This window comes from Dama dama, chromosome X (genome assembly GCF_033118175.1).
Source record: "Dama dama isolate Ldn47 chromosome X, ASM3311817v1, whole genome shotgun sequence".
Classification (NCBI taxonomy): domain Eukaryota; kingdom Metazoa; phylum Chordata; class Mammalia; order Artiodactyla; family Cervidae; genus Dama; species Dama dama.
In genome coordinates, this window is record NC_083714.1 from 134,198,355 (window position 1) to 134,220,419 (window position 22,065).

General features: G+C 47.0%; 1 protein-coding gene across 6 annotated transcripts in view; it reads left to right on the forward strand.

The window, feature by feature from the left end:
• SH3KBP1 (SH3 domain containing kinase binding protein 1) overlaps positions 1-22,065 on the forward strand; it is a 334,741-nt gene that overhangs the window by 274,540 nt on the left and 38,136 nt on the right. For all 6 annotated transcript variants that reach the window (XM_061136773.1, XM_061136772.1, XM_061136775.1 and 3 more), the window contains 3 exons: positions 5,723-5,774; positions 8,455-8,535; positions 11,170-11,329. In XM_061136773.1, coding sequence (XP_060992756.1) covers positions 5,723-5,774; positions 8,455-8,535; positions 11,170-11,329 — 293 coding nt within the window. The remainder of the gene's footprint in view (positions 1-5,722; positions 5,775-8,454; positions 8,536-11,169; positions 11,330-22,065) is intronic.

The following is a 22,065-nucleotide window of genomic DNA, read 5'->3' on the forward strand; positions in this document are numbered from 1 at the left end:
CTAGGTGACTTTTGTGGTTTAACTTGGACCACATTCTCTTTACCAAGTTCTCAGGAGGCCCCTTACCTTAGCACCCGTCATCTGATAATCCAGTTTACAACACTATCCTCGACCAGAATTTTCTTTATTCCTAGTCATGAGCTCCATCCTTTTGAGAACCACTATCCTTTCTAATTTCTGAAGTTGCCCAATGAATTCTTTTCTTCTTTTTAGTCTTCCAAAAAGAAATATGTGCTTATTAATAAGCAGCATGATGAATAAAACTTGCCTTTGAGATTACTTGCCTGTACATTTGATTTTCTGGGTAATTTTACCTGCAGAGATGGGGATCATTGAGGTGTTGATGTTGCCCCAGTGATAATGATGGCCTAATGACAGAACCCCAGCTGAGTTTCTCTCACATGGCCTGGATGGCACCCTTCTTCCTTTTTTGTTGGTACTTACAGCTTTTGTTCTCCCAGATGAGCAGCTCATTCAGTATACTCTTGCCTGAAGTGATTCTTTATCATCATGCCATCTGAACTATAATCTCTTTGAAGGCAGACCCTGTGTCCCAAGCTTCACCTTCATAGGGTCTAACAGTATGTGTCTTAGTCAGCTCAGGCTGCTATAACAGATAACATAGAATAGGTGGTTTATAAACAACAGAAATTCCTTTCTCACAGTTCTGGAGGCTAGGAAGTTTAAGATTTGGCATCTGCTTAGGGCCCCCTTCCTGGTTCATAGATAACTGTCTTCTTGCTGTGTCCTCGTGTGGTGAAAGGGGTGAGAGAGCTTACTGGGGTCTACTTTTTAAGGGCACTAATCTCATTCACGAGAGCTCCACCCTCATGACCAATCTCTTCCCAAAGGCCACATCCCCAAATGCCACCACCCTGGGGGTTAGGTTTCAACAGAAGAATTTTGTGTTCATTCAGTGGTTAAATATTCAGTCCTTAGGAGCATGGTTAATATACATTTGGCACTAAGGAATGCCTTGTCATTTGGTCACTTGGTGACAAGCTGTACCTTCCCTTCCTTCTGCCCCATCCTCCTCCTAGCTACTGTCTGTGATAGTATGAGAGAGGAGGAAGAGTAGAGGGTGGGCAGGGAAAGCCAGGTTCCTTGTCAGATTTCTCTTTTCTATACAAAGCAGGGTCCAGATCCACCATGCAGTTGTGAGGTCTGGCCATGGAATCAAGGCGTCACTTTCAAGGTGGGATAGATAGAGTGAGGAGGCAAGCCAAGGGGTTGAATTGAGAGCACCTTAAGGAGAAACCAAACACCAAAGCCTGGGTGACTATCCAGCAGACCAACAATCTGGATGGGCCCAGCCAAGAGGGAAACTGTGAATATAGGCCACCGGCCCAGAGGCCAAGAAGAGGAAACTCGAGAGAGACCCTCCCGAGAGCAGGTTTTGTGGTAGCTCTCGGGGATCTCCTGTGGGGGGAACTCTGTAGGATACAGAGGGGCACTCTTCAAAAGTGTTGCCAATCCACCACGGACAGGAGAGAAAAGGGCAGAGTGGAAGCTTCTATGTGTTTCTGGAGCCATGAGGGGTACCCTGATCAGGAGCTGTGTATTTGTGTCCCCTGTCCAGCCTTACATGCAGACACCTCCAGAAAACTTAGCCAGGCTGGAGGAGGGCCTCCTTCAGTCTCAAAGTCAAGCTGAAATTGGCTTCCACAACCTTACCATCTCCCCCTGACAAAGGCCCCTGAAGGGCACCCAGCCATCAGGAGTCCACTCCTCTGGTTACTTTCAGCAAGTCATGTGTCTGGGGCCAGAACTCTGAAGACAAACTAGCTTGTGAAACATAGTGACAAATCACAGTTCTTGCCCGGGAGAATGGTTGGTACTGGCCAGACTTGCCATGCAAAGGCAGAATCAATGATGAAATCCTTCAGCAGGAAGCAAAACTTGCCTTCCTGCTCTCTTCACTCTAGAACACCCAAATCTGTTTCCTTCCAGGTCATAATAGGAAGAAATGAAATCTGGTTCATATATCCTTTGTAGGATGGTGTTTGCTTCTGTGTCCAAGCCACAGATCTCCACACAGGGAGGCACACACACACACATGGGCCTGTATGCCCTGCACATATGAAGACCAGGGAAGGCATTCTTCTCTCCCGGAAATTAGAAGATGTTGGCTCATTGATTTTCTGAGGAATATTTTCATGTTGGTGTTTTTTTTTTTTTTTTAATGAATTGCCACAGTCTTGACAATGAGAGATGTATTTTAGCTCCTGTTAACATGGCCCCTCTGGGCCTGAGTTTCCTCAGCTTAAAGGAGACCTTCAGATCACTCAGAGCTCTGACATCCTTTGTTCTTAGCACCAACCTGCCAGTTGAGCAGGATGACACCACCTGGGCTTGGAGCTGGAGTGTTTTATTTTCACTATGGAGGAAGGAGAATAAATAGAACAAGTGCCTGTAAAAAAATTCATGACTTAAAATACTTGACTGAGTTGAAAGGCTGTTTCTGTCTGTGCACCTACAGGAGCTAGTTAATGCTGGTAAACTCAATAGAGAAAGCATTGACCTACTGCTTATCCTGAAAAATCAATTATGTGATGTGCTTGCATCTTTTTATTTGAGAATCATGAACTCTTGTGATGAATTTTCTACTACCACCAATTTACTCACTCTGCCTTCTCAGTTCTCACTGCCCTGTCTTCCTGTGGCATTCAAAGAAAACATCATTGTCAGCTCACATGAATACTTTATTCATTGTTGTGGGGGGCAGCCTAGAGCTACAGGGAACCCTGGTTTTGTTTAGAATTAGCTTCAAAGACATCTCTTTTGAAAAAATGTGGCATCATTTCTCATGTAAGGAGGCAGGAAGGCTAAGTTTGATGGAATCAGGGAGTGAAGTCAATCAAAGGGGAAAAAAAACAGGACAACTTGTAAACCTCCTCTGCTACTAAGCAAAGCAGGCACCTGGCCAGCGTCAGTCAGGCTTGGTGGATACAAGACAGACAGCTCACAAACTGCTCCTTCCTTCCAAACTGCCCCACCTGCCTCCACAGCTGCCAGGGTTCCTGATACCACCTTACACCCCTGTCTCCTTCCTCTGCCCTCTGAGCAGGCACTTGGCATGACTGCTCTCCACACACTGTCAGGGAGCACAGTACTTCCTGTCCCCTCTCTTGGTGTTCCTCTGCCCCAGCCTGTCACATTTCATGTGTCTGGTCCATGCCAAATCTGACACAACACTAAGGGTTTCTTTTTCATTTGCACAGTAATCTTGGGAAATATGATGACTTGTAATTGTCTTTTTTTATCTGAGGCCCTGTGGTTTGAGGCCAGGTCGCTGGGGGAACGGCCTCAGCAAGAGGAGGCTCATGTGAAATTGGTTAGAAAAATGTTCCAACAACTGAGAGTGAGGAAGCCGTTCAGGGGGTGGGCATGGTTGGGGCTGGGCTGGGAAGAATTGGGCCAGAGGGTGTTGGCAGTTTCGTGCATAAGAAATGGCTCTGATCTGGAGGTAAAGGAAGGTTAATTGGCAGGATTTCAACAATAAGTTCATTCGGTAAACGCATATCTGTACCCAGTCTAATTTCTACAAAGACAGAGAAGAGAAGGAGCGGAAAGCAGCCAGGGTAGAGAACTGGAGGAGGCTGGCAACAGGGGAGAGAGCAGTAAGCCCTGGGAATGGAACACATTGGACTGGTGGAGGGCCTGCCCCCATGCGGAGGGGACCTTGCAGCATCCTTCTTTCTTTATTTTTATAATGAAGTTTGGATGCACATAGACAGTACAGAAAAATATTAAGGAAGCACACATATGCATTCATAATCCTACAAGAGACCAGCATTATAGATTTCTGTCTTTCCAGTCTTTTTCACATTCTGAATGCATTGTAACAGAGTTGAGCTCATACTCTAGCTGCAATTTGATACCCTTTTTACCCTCCTTAATGTTAACATACCACAGTTACTTGTGCTTTTGTAGACTCTGTGTGGTTTATGGCCGCGAGATGGTTTGTCTGTGGATGCCCTCTGGCAGCGTGGCCACTTCACAGGGGTTAAGAGCATGCCTACAGGGCAGATAGCCCTGGCCTGGACTCTTGGCCCCCTCTCCCATTTACAAGCCTGGTGACTTTGGGAAATGACTTCATCTCTTGCAGCCTCAATTATATCAACTGAAAAATGGGCATGATAATATCACTCCTTACAGAGTTGTCATGAGGCTTGGATGAGATGGTGCCTACTGATTCTCTCCATTTGTGAAACCACCTCCTCCTAAGAGGGAAGTAATAATATTATCTCCATTTTACAGATGAGAGCTTTCATCTAGGTGAGGTCACTTGCCCAGGGTCCACGGGTAAAAATGGAAAGAGCCAAGCTGTGTAATGATGGCCACATTCGGAAGCCCCGCCTCTTGCCCACCATGTTATACTCTTACTTGGGGTCACTTGGCCAAATCACCTCACTCACAGAGCAGAGCTGAAATTTCATATCCAGAGCCTGCATGCTGTGATGCTCCCTGAGATAGTTCTTTGTGGGTCTCATATTCTGTAGGTTTTACTGAAAGCCATCTCTTCCTGTGCCCTGGTACTGCATCAGGAACTGGGAGGCACAGGTGGGTTGGGCTGAGGATGGTTGGGCTGGTCACAGCAGTACTTTTTCAGCATGCAGAAGAGTCTGTGGACCTTTTTTTTAAAATCACAAGTATTTGATAGCCAGAGAGGATCAGAAGAAGTATCAGCAGCAACACGGATCATATGCTCAAACCTTCCCCAAGTCCATCTTTCCTTAATGATGTTTTTTCAAAAACTATTCATTTACTTCTTTATTTGGCTGGTCCTGGTCTTGGTTGTGGCATGCAGAATCATTTCAGTTGTCACATGTGGGATCTAGTTCCCTGACCAGAGAGCAAACCCAGGCCCCCTGCATTGGGAGCACGGAGTCTTAGCCACTGGACCACCAGGGGAGTCTCCCTTAATGACGTTGATAATGAGATGGTTCTCTCCTTGCCTTTGGCTCCCTTCTCCCCTGTTCAAGAATGGCGTCCAAGAATTCTGCCCTGGCTGGACTCTCAGCCCCAGGACATTTGCCAAGTCCAGCCCGACTGCCTCCCTCCTACAGCCAGTCCTGGGTGAGCCAGGAGATGCCATTGATTGCATTGCTGCTCATCCCCCTCTAGAATGATAGGGCGTGAGAGAAAAAGAAATAGCAGCTGATAGGCAAAGAAACTCCATTCCAGTGTCCAGGGCATAACTGGTCTGTGTGGGACCTTTGCAGCCTTGAGGTGAAAAGGGGCAAAAGGCATAGAACCCTGCCCAGACGCAGGGGCCCCTCAGCCTGTGTTTCGTTGCAGGTCCCACAGCCAGAGCCCATCTAATTTAGAGCCATTCCCAGTGACTCTTTCTGAATCGCTTGGTTATTCAGCAGATTAAATCTTAATTGCAAATGCGGTTTCAGCGTAGGAGTACCATTGTGCTTGCTGATTTCAGGCCATTTTTGCTGAGCCGTGCTTTTCCAGAAGGCTGTTACAAATTTAGAAAGGGGGAAATGGTATTTCATTTGTCCATCAGAGCTTTGTTTTGCAGACTGGATTTATTTTAGTGTTTGTTTAAAGGTGCCAAAACCTGACATCCCTGGAGAGAAAATTGCTCAATTTTTTGGAGAGCTGCTCTGGACTGTCCAAGCTACATCTAGAAAACACTCTCTGTGGTCCTTATGTGAGAGGCTGGGCTTGCCAACAATCTCATGTGGTATCATTTTCATTAATTTTTCAGAGACCCAAGAAGCCACCTCCTCCCTCGGCTCCCGTGATCAAGCAAGGGGCAGGTAATGTACCTCTCGCTTCTGTCAACACACTATCTTTCTGTTTCTGTATGTTTACAGCATCCTGGGTAGAGATCAAGAGCTTTAGATTCAAAGGCCACAGATGACCAAGTTGGAAAGTAATGATTTGGTCTGGACAGGCAGGTTTTAAATACATTCCTGTTTTTCCTAAACAAGCAAATGTATCATTAAAATGTATCCCCAATACAGCAACAACAGTGACAGAATCTAGCTTTCAAAGAGAATGACCGGAAAGACTTTGTTTTGGAATCAACCAGCTTTGTTTGCTTTTTTAAAAAAAATTAAAATAAACCACTTTTGTGGCCAGAAGAACTGGTTGTGTGCTTTGCCCGTGTCTGCCCGTTGAGGGTCAGCCTTGGAAGAACTGCTTCCCATGGGTCATGGCGTCTCTGTGCATGGATGGCAGTGCTGAATTTTCAGTTTCTGTCCTGTGTGGTTAACCAAAATTTGTACTTAACTTCACTTGCCCCCAACAACAAAAAAGTTTTTTTTTTCTAGCAATACTTTCCCTCATGACTCTTCTCATCTGGAAAAGAGTCCAATTAATTCACTCCTTCTGCGTGGTTCAGATGTTAAGGTTGAATAATATAGGAAGACTTGACGTTGTTCAACACTTGGTAACTCATTGTACACTGACATCTCATACATAAAGATGAGCATTCCTAGTTCCCAGAAGAACTGCTCTTTAACATGGTTAGAAACACAGTTTAGGGAGAAATTCCTCCATGAATAGCTAGTTAAGTGGTATTTAAAAAAATTAACTCAAACTGAAGAAGAGCAGGGGTGTTTTTAATTCTACAGTTACAATAGTTCTAACATAGCATTTAAAGTATGAATACATTTCCCGATTGGTTTATTCAACCCATTTGTTAGGAGTGATTTTTTTCTTCTGGCCCATCCTGTTGGGGGTAAAAATCAGCTTGACCTCACATTCCTTTCCCATTCCCTTTGGCATAGTTGAGAATTATAGAGATTAAGCCCCAAAATGGGATGTTAATTACATCTCCTGCTCAGCCCCCATCCTTGTTTGTGTTGAGCAGTTTAATTTTGCCACCTAGTGGTTCTGGCTGAATAAATATTTTATTTTGCTGAGATGAAAGCAGGCTCTTGATTGGCTATTTTCTGAAGACCCTTTTCCCTAGACACCTGAGTGACAGGTTATGGAGACCAAGGAGGTGAGTTGAGTGGTCCCAGGCTCAGGTGGCCTGGAATGTCATTAGGGTTGGATTCTTCATGGCAAGAGGACTGTCCATTCCTCCTGTGTCTCTCAGAATGGTACTGAACTTCATCAGCCTTAGGAGACCAGATTGTAGCATGGTAGGCAAATTCTTATCCTTTTAAAACAGTTCTACCAAAGGTTGTACTGGATCTCTAGGGGTAAAGCATGATTGGCATTTAATCTTCCTAGATGACTACTACTGTTTTTTTTTTTTTTTAATCCTCCTGCATAATCTTGGATGCTGCTTTGTGACAGGGACATAGATATTCCTCTTTTCCTTCTCATCAAATTTCCTTGTGTTTGGTTATTTGATTATAAAAAAAAATCACATACAGAACTGATAGAAATCAGATCCAGTGTTTAATTTGTAGTGAGTCATTAAAGAGATTAGGTAAAGTGTGTGTTTAGGGGACTTATTAAGTTCTTTTGGCTTCTTGTGCCGTGTGATTGAGATTTTAGTACCAAGCACCCATCTATAGGGTTGGTCATATAAGGGATTTGTCACTCACTCAAACAAGTCCATAAATCAGAGGAGTGCTTGTGATGGGTTTCATGCTTTAGCTATTTTCCAAGTGTTCTTATGAACCTGAGGACACTGACGATGATGAAGACCCCAGGTGAGGGAGCAGCTACAGTCCATGTGCATGAAGAGGAAGTGTAAATTGTCACATTTGGGAAAATGTGGTACTTGAGGAATTCAGATGCAAAGGACCTAGGGAAAACCACCTATTTTTTCGTTATATCCCACCACTTAAAGGTATGTTCAAGAGGCCCAGACAACAGTTATAAAATAAGTCAGAGGGATGTAATATACAGCCCAAGGAATATAGTCAATATTTTAATAACATTATATGGGGTGTAGTGTATAAAAATATTAAATCACTATGTTGTACACCTGAAACTATTGGATTGGCCAAAAGATTCATTGAAGTTTTTCCATAAGATGTTATAGGAAAACCCAAATGAACGTTTTGTCCAACCCAATAATATAATATTGTAAGTTAACTAAACTTCAGTGGTAACTAGAACATGCATTCTTTTTTCCATTGCTGCATAACAAACCACTCCAAATTAGGTGGCATAAAACAATGATCGTCTTATGTCTGGATTTGTTTATTGATTTATACATATTCCCTACCCAGGCCACATGGTCTCCTGTGTCTACTTTGATGCCGAAGGAAGTCAGATTTAAACATCAATAAATAGTAGTGGTGTTCTTGTACATTAAGGATGTATAGGTAGGCAGAGTTAATGACATATGCCAGAAGTGGCTTCTGCTCTGTTTCTAAGCAGCGTGTGTTTGCCAGATAACACCAGCCCTCAGATTAGGGGGCAAAAAAATCTGTTGACTTTGCTGTACCTGATAAATATTTTAAATGCTAGTGCGTCTAATAAATGGATAGGAAAACATTTGCTAATAATTGTTATCCTCCCCCTGCCCAGGTACCACTGAAAGAAAACATGAAATTAAAAAGATACCTCCTGAAAGACCAGAAACGCTTCCAAACAGAACAGAAGAGAAAGGTATGAAATCACGTCTTCGTTGGCACTTCCAGAACAGCAGGGGACAGAGCTGTCTGTCACAGGGCTACTCCAGATTATCCACAGAATTTTCTTTTTCTTTGGAATATGGTGATTATGGTTTTGTCTTGATCGCTTTTAAGTTTCCTGTGTCTAAGGAAATAGGAGAGAGGGTGATTGTGGTGCTTCTTTGGGCCAGCATTTCTCACCAAATGAAAAACACCCAGCCTAGTCATTTAACACATTGGAGCTCTTTCATCCCAGTCTTCTTGCAGTTACTGCCTTCCCCACACCAGTAGCAACCCAAAGTCAGGATGCCAAGTGTAAGTCCCCAGAGGGCCCAGATGTACCTGCCACGTTTTCTGGCTAGCTTAGTGCCCCAGGTGCTCATTACCTGCTGATGAGTGAGTATGGCTTAGAGAAATTCCCATCCAGACAAATGAAAGCTGTCAGTCATTGCTGGGCTTTTGACTCTGGCTACTGTATTATAGACACATGTCCCTGGTCAGGAATGTTGAGGATGGGATTGGCATGGCCAAACTGGGAGAAGCAGCCCAGTGCCCACAGCCCCCTTAAGGGGGTCAAAAATGATCATTTTCAAGGAAGTACCCTAACCTGCATCACACAGTCAGTTTTATGGCTGGGTTTGACTTCTATAGCCTGAGTGTCCCTCCCAAAGAAATCTGTATGCTGTGGAAGGACTGATTTTATTAGGTGTCTCAAATTTGATTGATCACACATTTTTTGGGGAAAGTGTTAGGTTATTAACAGGAGGCAGAGCAAATTCCATTTTAAAAAGCAGTTATTTGTAAGTCACAAGAGAAATGCTGAATTAATGCACACAATTATTTGGAGGTGCTCCTGGGTGGCCTCAGGAAGCTTTATTGTAAAATGTAATATTTTATATCAGTGTGCCACAAGTTTTACCAACACTGCAAGTTCTTAAGAAGTTATACATCTTTCTTTCAGAGTGAAGAGTTAAAACTTGAGATGTAGAAACTCACTGTGAAGGCCAGGTCTGCATCACAGATCAATGAAAATACGCATCATCCAAATAGCTCTTTGATAGAAGTGTGCATGTTGTGACAGCTAAACACTGCCTCTGTCCTCATAGCGGACATGTGGCTGGTTTTGGGCTTCTCGCCAGGCTCTGTGTTGAGGACACTGCCTGCTCTGTTCCATGCTGACTAGCATATGGCCTTGGCTTACACGTGAACAGCCACCCTAGTTGGCTGGCCAAATGGCCACACACTTCTGCTTCCTTCCCCTCTCATGATGCCTTGCTCTAGGCCGCAGTGGGTCAGGGTGCAGACGCTCTGGTCAAAAGCAACAGGGAAGCTGGTGAACCAGCCCCACCTTGAGACTCGACCTCCCTAGTAGGTGGGCATGAACCCTCTCTCCCATTCGTTCTGTAGGCTGCCGGAGCACCCGTCGCTCCCAGCAGATAGAATCTCCGCTCCTTTGTATTTTAGCAAAGCCCTTCTTCCTCTGGTCCCTGCGGACCAGGAAGAGAGTTCCTAGCAATCCAGGATGGAGCACACTCCCTTACTGAACTCTTGTGGGGCTGAGCACAGTGATGTCTGTATGATACCTGACGGGCTTTTTAAAGCTTTGCCAGTTGTCCACGTCGCCCAAACAACATGAGTTTGTGTCTGCAAGTAACACGTGTTCAGGGTTCCAGCTTCCGAGTGGACACAGCAGTGCTGCCGGTCCCCCAACAGGCAGATCTCTGAAGCCCTGTCTTTACAGAGAAGCATGTGGGTGCGTGCTCTTCATAGCATGCACAGGGCAAGGTGAATCTGGGACAGAATACACAAAGCTGCCACCAAACCCTGCCCACTTTGGCTGTAACTTCATTCTAATAGCTATGAAGCCCCAAACCCTCGGAAACTGATTACCTATGAAGTCCCAGTTTACCTTGCAAGGTGAAACTGTGCACAGAGAGAATCCAGACTCTGTCGTTGTTTTCTGAAATGTTCCCCTGTTATTGGCTCCTGGCACTCTACCCAGGCTGACCTGGGAGGAGACAGGCCTTTTTCCTCCTCACACCCAACAGGTCCCCTGGTCATTGACCAAACCCATCAGCCATTTACCAGGCGCATGTTCAGTGCCAGGCCCCATGCAGGTCCTAGACAGGTGACCAAATGTGGGCCCTGCCCTTGGGGGCTGGCAGCCTGCCGGCTGGGCCAAGCATACAGACACCCAGAAAGTATTCAAGTGGAGCTTGTTTATAAAGGGCTGTCCCTCATGGCTCAGGAAAGGGAGTAGTAGGAAAGTGTGCCTCTGAGGGTGGGTCCAGCTGTTGAGAAGGGAACATGGTGGTGCAACATTTCAGCCTGGGAAAATGTGAGTAGGCCCAATGAAGTGTGAGTGGGAGTTTTCCAAGGCTGGGCAGGGACCGGGAGGACCCTCGGGCAGAGGGACCAGCATGAGTAAAGGCGAGCAGTGGCCTGTGATTCTCTAAGACTTTTTCTAACTTGACCAAGAACAGATGATGCTCTTTGCTTCCATCCTCACCTTGGCACACAGCATCAGTGAGTTTTCTTTTTTTAAAGCAAGAAGCACACAGTCTCCAGTACTGTCCCTTACATGAGTTCTGTCTGTCTTCCTTATGCTTCCTTAAACAATGACTTAAAGAAAGACCAGAGAGAGAGCCAAAACTGGATTTACAGAAGCCTTCTGTTCCCGCCATACCACCCAAAAAGCCACGGCCACCCAAGACCAATTCTCTCAGCAGACCAGGCGCGCTACCCCCGAGGAGGCCAGAGCGGCCCGTGGGTCCCCTGACCCACACCAGGTACTGCACTGCTCTTGATGCCGAGGGTGGGAGTGGGGTAGGGCAATCAAAGGACACTGAACTGCTGTACTCGGGTGGACGTGGGAGCGAGGCTGGGAGGCGCAGCCTGGGTTTCAGGATTACGGGTGAGAATCCAGGTCCTGGCAGCTTGGCCCTGCTCACGTGTGGGAATTCCCCTCTGCACCCTTAGAGCAAGGCCAGCTGCCCTTCAGACCGGAAGTGCTAGGGGTGGCTTGCCTGCCTTCACCCCTGGAGGTCCTCTCACTGGCTGCTCCATCCCTGAGCCTCTCCCTGCTCTGTGGCACCTCCCTCCACACTCCCAGGCTCCCTTTGCCCTTGCCTACACAGCCATATTGTGGGCCCCAGGACCTCGTCTAGCAAAGATTGTCTTAGTGTCTGTCTGTGGACTGTGAGACCCTCAAAGGCAAGGGGCATGCTTCATTCAGGCATGAGTTCTGAGACAGGCACGGCAAAACTCAGATGTGTTTTGCTGCTGACTATTAGTGATATGATGGGATCAGAGCTGGACATTGTTCCTTCCAGACCCGAGATGCCTACCACAAGGAACAAGGGAGTGTTGCATTCTCTCCACAAGTTCATTCCTGGAACTTTCTACTGTTACTTGCATATTCTACGTGTTGATGTGATATACTGGAGCAAGTCAGTGGCTTAGAGTTCTTTATGTGGACCTGTCAACACATGGTCACTCACCAAATTTTTGTTCTTGTGAGCTAAGTTTGCACGTGGAGAATCTCGTGGGGCCTCGGTGCCTTTGTGCTGGAGTCAGGCAGGCTTCCGGGCTCATGTCATGGGAAGAGGGGGAGCCTCAGCAGGTCACTGCCCCTCACCCCTCACTCTCCCTGTCTGTAGATTGCGGGGATCATGGAACACATCTGAAAGGATGGAAGGATATAATTCCTAAGTATGTAGCCCTAGGGCTGTAAATCAGTTTCACTTCCATTGTCATATTTATGATTGTGTATCAAACTGGAACAAAAATAGCTCACTTTACATTTTAGAAAAAAGGTTCAATCGTTGTAAAATACTCATAACACATGATTATCTCAGGTGTGTGAGCCCATTGGAGGAGCGGCTGGCTCAACCATGACATTTGGCAGGTGTCCCCCAAGGTCCAGTGAAACAACTGCCCCCTATGATGGCCTGGGGGGAAACTAATGGAACCAGGGCCACCATTGAGTTGGTCAGGCTCCTACGTGTTGTGTCCTCTTCTGCCGACTGACATGTGTGCACCATGAGGCCACTTGACAGCCACAGTGACCTGAGCAAGGGCCGCTTCAGTAGCATGGTTGGCCCAGGGCTCGCACTTCAGAAGGAAAAGGTTATGTGAACGTTAAGTGCTTCTGAAGAGAATATGCACTCCACACCCAGGGAGGGTGGAACAGCAGAGGTCGTACATCACTTTGTGGTGGTGAAAGGAGAACAGAAGCCACGCTCTGCCAAATTCTTGCAGCCTTCTAGGGACCAGAGGCGTTTCAATGAAGTCAATAACGATTTCCAGAATATTCCTGCCAATCTCTCTAATGATCTGATCTGAAGAGAAGTGCAATTCCAGTAGCTTCTGTGCCTTCGAAGGTTGCTCTCAACTGTCTTGTTAGGAGATAGGTGTGGGCCTTGTGAGCCATCAATTAGACCTGCAGGGAAAGTGGGCCTGAATGATAATTACCAGTCCTCTGGGCTCACAGAGGCCCCACTTCCCCGCTGCCTCTGCTTAGCTCTTCCCTCCCTCCTAGCTCTTGCAACATCTAGCTGTGGGTCAGAAGGACAAGCCACTGAGGAAGATGCATGAGAGAGGTTTAGACAGAGGCTGGTGGGAAGTGTAGATGTTGTTCACATCGTGTGTGAGGCCTGAGCAGCCTGGGAGAGAGTGGATGGGCAGCCCCCAACCTCCCAAACCCCCAGGGCGCTGGGTTGCAGAAAGGAGGGAGCGGGAAGCAAGCCCCAGGTTTCCTTCCTGCCAGCCCCAGGAAGTGACAGAGCTGGACAAGGAGGACCTGGTACCTGCTCTGGCCCCTTGCTCAGCCAGTTGGAGGGAGAACAGTGCCTGCTCCCACTCGGTGATTCTCACACTTGAGTGTACATCAGGGTCACCTGGAGAACTCGTTCACACACATTTCTGGGTGCCACCCCACAGATGTGGTTCGTCTAGGAGAGGTCTGGGAATTGACATCCCTAACAAGCTCCCTGGTGATGCCGTGCTGCCAGCCCACATCCACGCTGTGAGAACCTCTGATCTACATTCTCCTGGGTTTTTGATGGTGCCTCCGTCCTTCCCTGTCTGCCTCTCATGCACCCATTAGTGCTCCCCAGCTGCCCAGTTAGCATGCCCCTCTTCTGGAAGCCTTCCCTCATCCCTCACAGTTGCTCTCTCCTCGAAATGCCTGACACCCCATGTGGAGCCTGGTGCAGGGCCCCCTGCTCTGCCACTTGGGATGTTCACACCCCCGGACTCCTTCCCCAGATTTAAAGCGGATCAAGAGTGTGTTTTGTCATCTCCACATGCTTTACAGAGCTGAGCATATGGTAGTGGCTCATTTAATACACTTGTTGAATGCCCTGGTTCTGAAAAAGGGGGGGAGGTGCCAGTGCTTTCATTTTGTTCATTTTGGCTCTCCTGTAGAAGCTCCATAGCACTCATGTCTGATGTTCCAGGTCACCTTGCATGCCATGGATTTCAACATAACAAAATTTAAGAAGATTGAAGAAAGGCTTACTGTTTCTTAGTATCTCACACACTTCATATTTTTTGCTAAGCAGTTATATTAGACAACCAACCCATACTGGTTTATGAACTTGTCTTGCTCTGCCAAATGAGTTGACTCAGGGATGTTCACGTCAAGTAGTTTTGTGTTGATGGTCCTCCAGAGAAGGGGTATTGTCTGCTGTGCAAACCCAAATCCTTGCTGGGATTTACCTGACGGGATGGGTGGACGGGCAGATGGGTGAACACATGGATGCACAATCACCATTTTCTGTTCTTACTGAGAATGAGACATGAAGCATTGCCTGCCACTCCAGCTGCAGTGTCTGGGCTTAGCTTCTTCTTACCTGCCAGAAAGCTCGCCACCAAATGTGGCTTCCAGAAGAGATCAATTTCCTTCTATTTAAATAGGAACTAGCACCTTTTAGAAAAAGGAAGACATAAGTTCAGTAAGAAAGGAGTCATTTTTAGATGCTTTCACTTAACAGAAATGGATTGAGGGATGTCTGTGTACCAGATCACAGGCTTCAGGAATCTCATCTAAGGGAACTAGGACACCAGCATGATTTGGAGTCCATCTGAGCAAGTAGCAGCATGCCATTAACATACTTACTTCTAAACAGTAAATGTAGGTAGAAATGTAACAGAAAAAAGAGACTTTTTCAAGAAAAATCAATAACGGAGTTAATTTACAAATTGAATGATGATAGGAGATCCCCCTGGGTCCTAAGTGCCTCCTTTGTTTGAAAGTCTCTGCTTTGGGGCTGTGTCAGTTATTATCTCACAGCATGAAAACGGTGTCTGCTTGTCTCATCCAGTCCACCATGTAAGGCAGTCATCCAAAGAGCACTCTGCCTACATTTATCTTCACACCTGAAAAGAGCCTACTTACTTTTTTCGATATTTGATCATCAAGATATTTCAAATGACAGAGTATACCTAAACTTTTTTGTATGTGTGTTGTATACACACAAATGAACTTGTGATGTTATACATCTCATAATGTGTAGTGTCGATTTAATAAAGATAGGGTCAGAAACCCCCATGAGAAGAGATCTTGAACTTGGGAGAAGGGACCAAAAGGAAAAAAAAAAAAGGAAAATCCAAGGAAAAGCTGGAAAGAAGAAGACTGTCCTGAGCTCTAGTAGTCTCTTGCAGTGGGAGGCAGTGAGCCAGAAACCTGAGCAGCAGAGCAGGTGTGTGCCTTCAAAAGAAATAAACCCCAGAGGGAAAGAGGTAGACACAGGCTGGATAGACCAGAACAGCTTTGTTAATCTTCCCAAACACGGACACCCCAAGTTGTAATAACCCTTCATTTTCTTCCCAAAGAACAGGCAAGTGCGAGCAAGACCTTTAGTCTGCATTGCCAGGGAGCTATGCTGGTTGTCTGGGGCAGCACAGGGGCTGGGGGGCTGGGGGGACAGAATTTGAGTGATAGGGGCTCTGGGATGGAGGGAAAGGAAGTGAAGCCAAAAGAACTAAGAATCAGTGAGGTGAGCAGGGATGGAGTGGGAGCTGGAAGTGGGGAAAGTTTATGGTCAGAGGTACTAGAGATGCTGGTCAGAAAGAGGAGATTGGTGTTCACAACTTCAGAGGCGGAATGGATCTGAAGATGGACATATCCACAGAGGGGAGGGCCCTGGATGTGGGTGACTGAGGGTGAATGAAGGCTGTGAGTGCTGAAGGGACGAGGGGAAGGAGCCGGGGGGGATGGATTACCCACATGGCCGTCACAGGCTCAGGAAAATGGCAAGAGCTGAAGTGAGATGAGGCGGATGTTCTCAAAGCCAGTATCCTCCCAGGTGGATATCAGTGCATTCTGGGAGTTGATGACAGTCAGTCATGAGGAAGTTTCAGTAGTCAGAGTGGTAGCAGGCCATTAAGTCAAGAGGTTTTAGGTGGATGGAGTTGGTTACTGTGGCTCAAACACCACAGAAGGCACTGTCCCCTGGCTTCAGATGTGGAAGCCTGTGTCAGAGGAGGAATCTCAGTGAGAAGACTGGCAGTCGGGTCTTGGACACCAGGCTGTGGGCATGAGGCCTAGTGGTTTCCCAGACCTGTGCTTCTTGGAAATGGTCTATTCCTTTAGGTCTTAAACACACCAGATACCTTTTCCATGAAAGGCTGAAGGCTATGTGGAGTCTCCTGGAACAGGGATCAGGTGTGAGGGACCGTGGAATTGTACATTTTTTCCTCATAATGAAGAGGGAGCCCTGAATATCAGAGAAACCCTAGGAGATTAGTGACTGTTGAGTCCTGAGACATTTTAGCTTGAGGCAAAGATTAAGTAAACATTTATATGCCAAATATCAACTAAGTGCTTAGGGAAGGGCAGATGTCTCTTGAGACCAACTTGCCCACACAGAAATTAATCTTTCTTTAGATTTATGCAGGCACCCCAGGCTGCTTCAAGCCCCTCAGGATACAAATTAGCCCAAAGTAAGCTGGTCTAATGGTTGTATGACTTGTGTGGTCCCCGTGCCCACCAAAAGAAAGCGTTTAAAAAAAGACCTTTGCTCTTATTAGCTCTAAGCTAATCAATCATTTAATTTTTTAAAAAAGAGGGAAAGAAAGCTAGCCAGAGTGTACCCAAATGTTCCCTAAGCAGGCATGTAGAATGTGCACCCAGGTGGTCAGGCCACCGTTTTGTTTGGATTGCTTGAGTATTCTAAACATCTTTTCAGAGATTCCTAGGGATGTGGCATATGATGCTTGAATGTTTCCCTTCTTCTCTACAAGTCAGGACCAAGATATGTCTTTGGAGAATTCAGGAGAGATCTTGTCTAGAAATTACAGAGGTAGGTGTCACTGGCTCGTAGACAGTAGTTACAGGCATGGAATGGCTATAATCACTCCAGGAGATTACAGAGAAGAGGAGGAGAGGGTACAGACAGCAGTGGGGAAAATTGTTACTTATAGGGTGGAGGAAGGATGAAGAGCTGTGGGAAAGGGCGGGTGGGCGGTGTGGCCATGGAAGCTAGGAGAAGGGAGGGTGGACTGGCTACTGGCCAGCGGGTCTCACACTTAAATGTGCGTCTCCATCACCTGCAGGCTTGTTAAAACACGGGTTGCTGCTCCTCAAGCTTCTAATTTAGGAGATCTGGGTTCAGGCCTGAGAATTTGTATTTCTAGCAAGTTCCTGGGGCTGCTGCTGCCACTGGTTTGCCATGCCCACTATGAAAACTGCTGCCAAAGTGAGAGCCGGGGAGACTGAAAGGCACTCATGGTCTTTGGTCACTAGTTGTCCCTTAGTGACTCCAGTCAAGCTGATTCTGTACAATAGTTGGGGGTGAGAGACAAACTCGGGTTGAGTTGAAGAAATAACAGATAGGCAACCGAGCACATGTAGACTTGTCTTGTGAGAAACTCAGCTATGTGGGAAAGATGAAAAATGGGTGCTAGATATGAACTCAGTGATAAGAGGAATGTGTGTGTCATTATTCATTTCAGAAATGTATCAAGTGCCTCCCCTTGACAAGGCCTTCTTCGGGATGGTAGTTAACTCTGGTAACGAGGCCAGACCTTCTTCCTGCTCATCCATTGCTTACTGGGCTTTGGAGCCAGGCCCACCAGGGTCAGAAGCCCACCCCTCTGCTTCTTTACCCTGTGACTTTGGGCATGGTAGCCACCTCCTGAGTCTCCATTTCCACCACCACTCCCAGGGCACCTAGCTCCTCGGCTGGTACTTGTGAGGCTCTCAGTCTATCTTTTTTCCTCGCTCAGAGAGCTCAGTGGGTGACCTTATTGGGAGAGGGGTTGCCATATGGTGATAAGCAGATCAGGCTTGGTAGCCCTGAGGGAATGGGGAAATAGGGACACCCTCAAGACTGCACAACAAGTGGTCTCCAGGGAGTGGAAGCAGAGGGAAGACTGGGGCCCAAGGGAGGGCGGGTGATGTATGGAGCACAAGAATCCTACAGGACACTGGAGAAACACCTGGTCATCGTGTAGAAACGTCTGTGCAGTATTTGCTGGCCTCATTTCATTTGTATGTATAACTCTCTATACATCTTTCTACCTTCACAAAGAATGAATTTTATTCCCTGCAGTGAGATCCAGCAGTAGTGATGGTTTAGCCATAGCCCAGACTGAGCCACATTGATTTTCCTGCCAGTGATGGCCAGAGGCAGGCAAGGAATCGGTAGCAGATAGTGGCACCCTGCATGGGCACAGTACTATGTGGTTCATGTAATGCTTTTCCCATGGGCTGTTTCTTTGAACACTCTTCCTCCTGGTGACACCCACCCCCAGACTCTTCTCAGAGTTGCTTGATGATGAGAACCCCCTCCTCCAGACATCTGAAAAGCCCTTTGCCCCTCTGAGATACCTGGCTGTGGGTCTGCAGATGAGGGTTGTGGGTGTCATTGTTTTTTTTGGCCTCAGGGGCTATGGGGCTCATTATGCCCTGGATGGGCTCTAGACGGAGACCTATTTCCACACACACTTGCAAAGTCAGCACAGAGAACAGAAATGTGGAGGAGAATTGAGCAGGCAGTGTCCCATCATCTTCCAAAGTGTCTTCACCAACTATAAATAGCCGAGCCTCTCTGTGCTCACCCAAACAGGGACATGGTGCAAGGGGAGAGCTGCCAGGAAAACCACTCTGGTCCCCGCTTCTTGCACCCCTGGCCTCGCTGCTGCCACCATTGTGTCCTTTTCTGAAGGAAAGATTCAACCTCCCCAGGCAGGAATGGCCCAGGAAGGGCCATTATCCCTGCTTTTTTTGTGAGCGAAATAGCTCTAGAAGCATCAAACATGTGCATTTTGATTATTACTGCCCCAAGGGTGGTGGGTAAAGATAGGGCTGGGTGTCAGGAAGCTTCTATCTAGTTTCAATGTGGCCACCAATTAACTACATGATCTCAGGCTCATAGCTCCCGGCCTTAGAGCACAGCTCCCTTGTCCGTAAGAAAATGGGGGCTTGAGCTGGATAGTCTCTACCCAGTTTTCATAATCAGAGACTAAGTCTGAGATGTTATGAGCAGGCAGCCTGGAAAGCAGGGGAGAGCATTCACTTCCTCTGACCTTGCATCCTCAGTGCATGGTTGGACCAAGACGAAGGAGGTGAGCAATAAGATAGGGTGATTTTGCATCAGAAGGGGCTGATAAAACAAGGTTGCGGGGTTGGAGCAAGAGAGAAGAGAGAGAATCTGCAGTCGTTTCTCTAGCAACTTCCCATCTGCCATCTGTTATCATCCCTGTAAGTGGCTAGACTCCCAGGCAGGATCCATCACTGACTCAGTGGACATGAGTTTGAGCAAACTCCGGGAGACAGTGAAGGACAGGGAAGCCTGGCATGCTGCAGTCCATGGGGTCGCAAAGAGTCGAACATGACTTAGCAACTGAACAACAACCCAGGCAGGATGAAAGCTGGGGGAAAAATCAAAGATTGAAGGGGTGCCCCTCAGTGATTTTCTGAGAACAGGGGATGAGGATTTTCTGCTTCCTTTTTCTTTCCTTTCTTCCCCAGCTTTTTTTTTTTTTTAACCCCTGTAACAATTTTTAGACAGTTAAAACCCAAACATTTACATGATGGTAATAGATCCTGCTGAGGGTCCAGAGGTGAGACTGACAAAAAGATTCATCATCTGGACTTGGAGTCTTTCGCTTGGTAGGAATAAGTAGACTCACTGTTTCCCTTCATCCCCACTCCCCTCTAGAAGGGTTGTGGGGTCTTTTGGGTGGCTGTTAGCTGCTGCTGTTAGTGCTGCTGTTCATTCATTTATTTATCATACTTGTTTGCTTGCCTCGGCCTCCTGTGCACTTCAGCATTTTTTCCAGGCCACATGTCTTGGCTTAACTGTCCCAACTTGGGCTAAATTGGGCCAGGCCACTGGCTGAGCTCATGTTCTCAGGGGATGCGCATGGCGCGTCTTCCACATTTTCAACTGTTCATGTGCCCCGTCTCACGTCTCAGACCTGAGGGGGAAGAGGAGGCACCTCTGGGTTCGGGCATGTGATTTTTGTTTATTATTAGCACTTTTTAACTCAGGAAGCAAAGGCAGTGTCCCCAGCTGGCAGTGAGCTGCAGTGACACAGGCGACCAGGCCTCCACCCTGCTGCACGGTCTCCAGGACCAGCAGGCTGAGTGAAGCAGCTCTGAGAAGTGGTCAAGAGCTTGGGCTCCAGAGTCAGAGTTAGTAGGTTCAAATCCAGATGCCACCACTCTACTAGTTTTATAACCTTTTGTCAGCAAGTGACTTCCTCTCACTGAGCCTGAGTTTCCTGCTCTATATAATGAAAAGAAGTGCTGCCCAGGTGGGCTTCTCCGGGAAACAGCCTCTGTGGCAGTGTTTAGAACGCAAGATACATGTAGGGGTCAGTGCCTGTCGGGAGAGAGAAGGAAGCCGTGTTGGGCAGAGGGAGAAAACTTGTGATGCTGCCTTACCAAAGCTTTGGCCAAGTCCATGGAGTTTGGGGACTAAAATGACCCCTCCGACTTGTCCGATGTTCAGCTGAAATGACTGAGACTTTTTTATTAATTTTTTTTTAACACCAGAAGCATTTTGTATTACGGTCTAGCCAACTAAAAATGTTGTGATAGTTTCAGGTGAAAAGCAAAGGGACTCAGCTATACATATACATGTATCCATTCTCCCCCAAAACCCCCTCTGAAATGGCTGAGGCTTTTATACCGTGAAGCGTGGGCTGCCCTGGAAAGGCCGAAGGAGGCTCCCTGCAGCTGAGGTGGTCCCTGGAGGGGCTGCACCTCTCCTAGCAGTGGGGGTGACCCACTTCACAGAAGGGGGCTCTGGGTGGTGCAGCTCTCTGTCTGCCACACAGAGGAGATTCTTCAAGGGACAGCTGGGGTGGTTGAATCTTACATGGAAGGATCTCATCTTCATGCCTGATTCATGGTAGGCAGTCAGTCGAGTGTGGTACTGCTATCAGTTCTCCGGGATTGTGGGTTCCACTTACTCCTGCCGGATGTCCTTGGGCTGGTCAGCCCATTCTCTCCCATTTCAGGTTCCTGGCCAGCAAAGCATGGAGACTCTTGGTTGCTAGTTGCCTACCCAAGTCACGTGTTTTAAGTATCCATAATCAAATCTGCTGAAGAAATACTAGAAAAATAACATTATTTTGGTTTAAAAATCGGAGTTGAGTGAGGGTCACATTCCGACATCATTGGCTATGTGGGGATATGCCTACTTTCTTCTATTTTCTCCTTTTATTTAACAGTCATGGGCATAAAAACTCACCATAAAAAAAAATCCTCATGGGAGCTAGTAAACTACAAAAGGATGAGCTCTTTCCTCTTTTGTTGAATTTAGTAACTTCCTTTTTGCCAAAATGGTACCCATGTGTTGGGTAGACTGGAGGAGAACAGGGACCGTGGAGGGCTGCAGCCTCATTGGGTGTCAGCCGCTCCAAACATGTGCTTTGGAGAATTTCAGAAATTCTGCTATTTTTCAGAACTGAAATTCATTAGCTTTGTTGTAAGCATCTATAAATACAGTGAAAGGCATTTACAAATAGACATTGTAAAACGCTTCCACACCCACAGTCTGAACACTGTCAAAACACCAGCTGCAGCTTCCCTACTTGGAAGGATCAGAACCTTTTTTAAACTACACCTACTGTGTTTTCAAAATAGGCTTGCTTCTGGCCCTGTGTAGAAGATAATTTCAGCTGAAAGCCTGTGTCTGCTCTTGGCATGAGGGATCAGAGCTCATTTAGAGATGGGGGTGTCCCAGTCTCCTTCCTGTCAGAATATGGTGGGCACTTTAGAATCTGGGGAGGGGTCACTCATGGGTGCTGTTTCCTATTTCTTTGGGCGGGCGCTCCTCATAACCTGGCCCTGTCAGTGTAGGCTTTGTAACTCCACTACCCATCCACCCCCACCACAACTGGTTCCCAGGTGAGTTTCAGGTGTGGTCACAGGGGATCACAGAGGCCCCTGGATTGGGGAGATCCTTAAAGGAGAGTTTGTAGGTAGGGGCCAAGCAGTCTTGTCTTTTACCTGGATGGTACTATTGGGGAGAAATGGGAGCAAACAGAAGCTGCCTAAATTGTATGC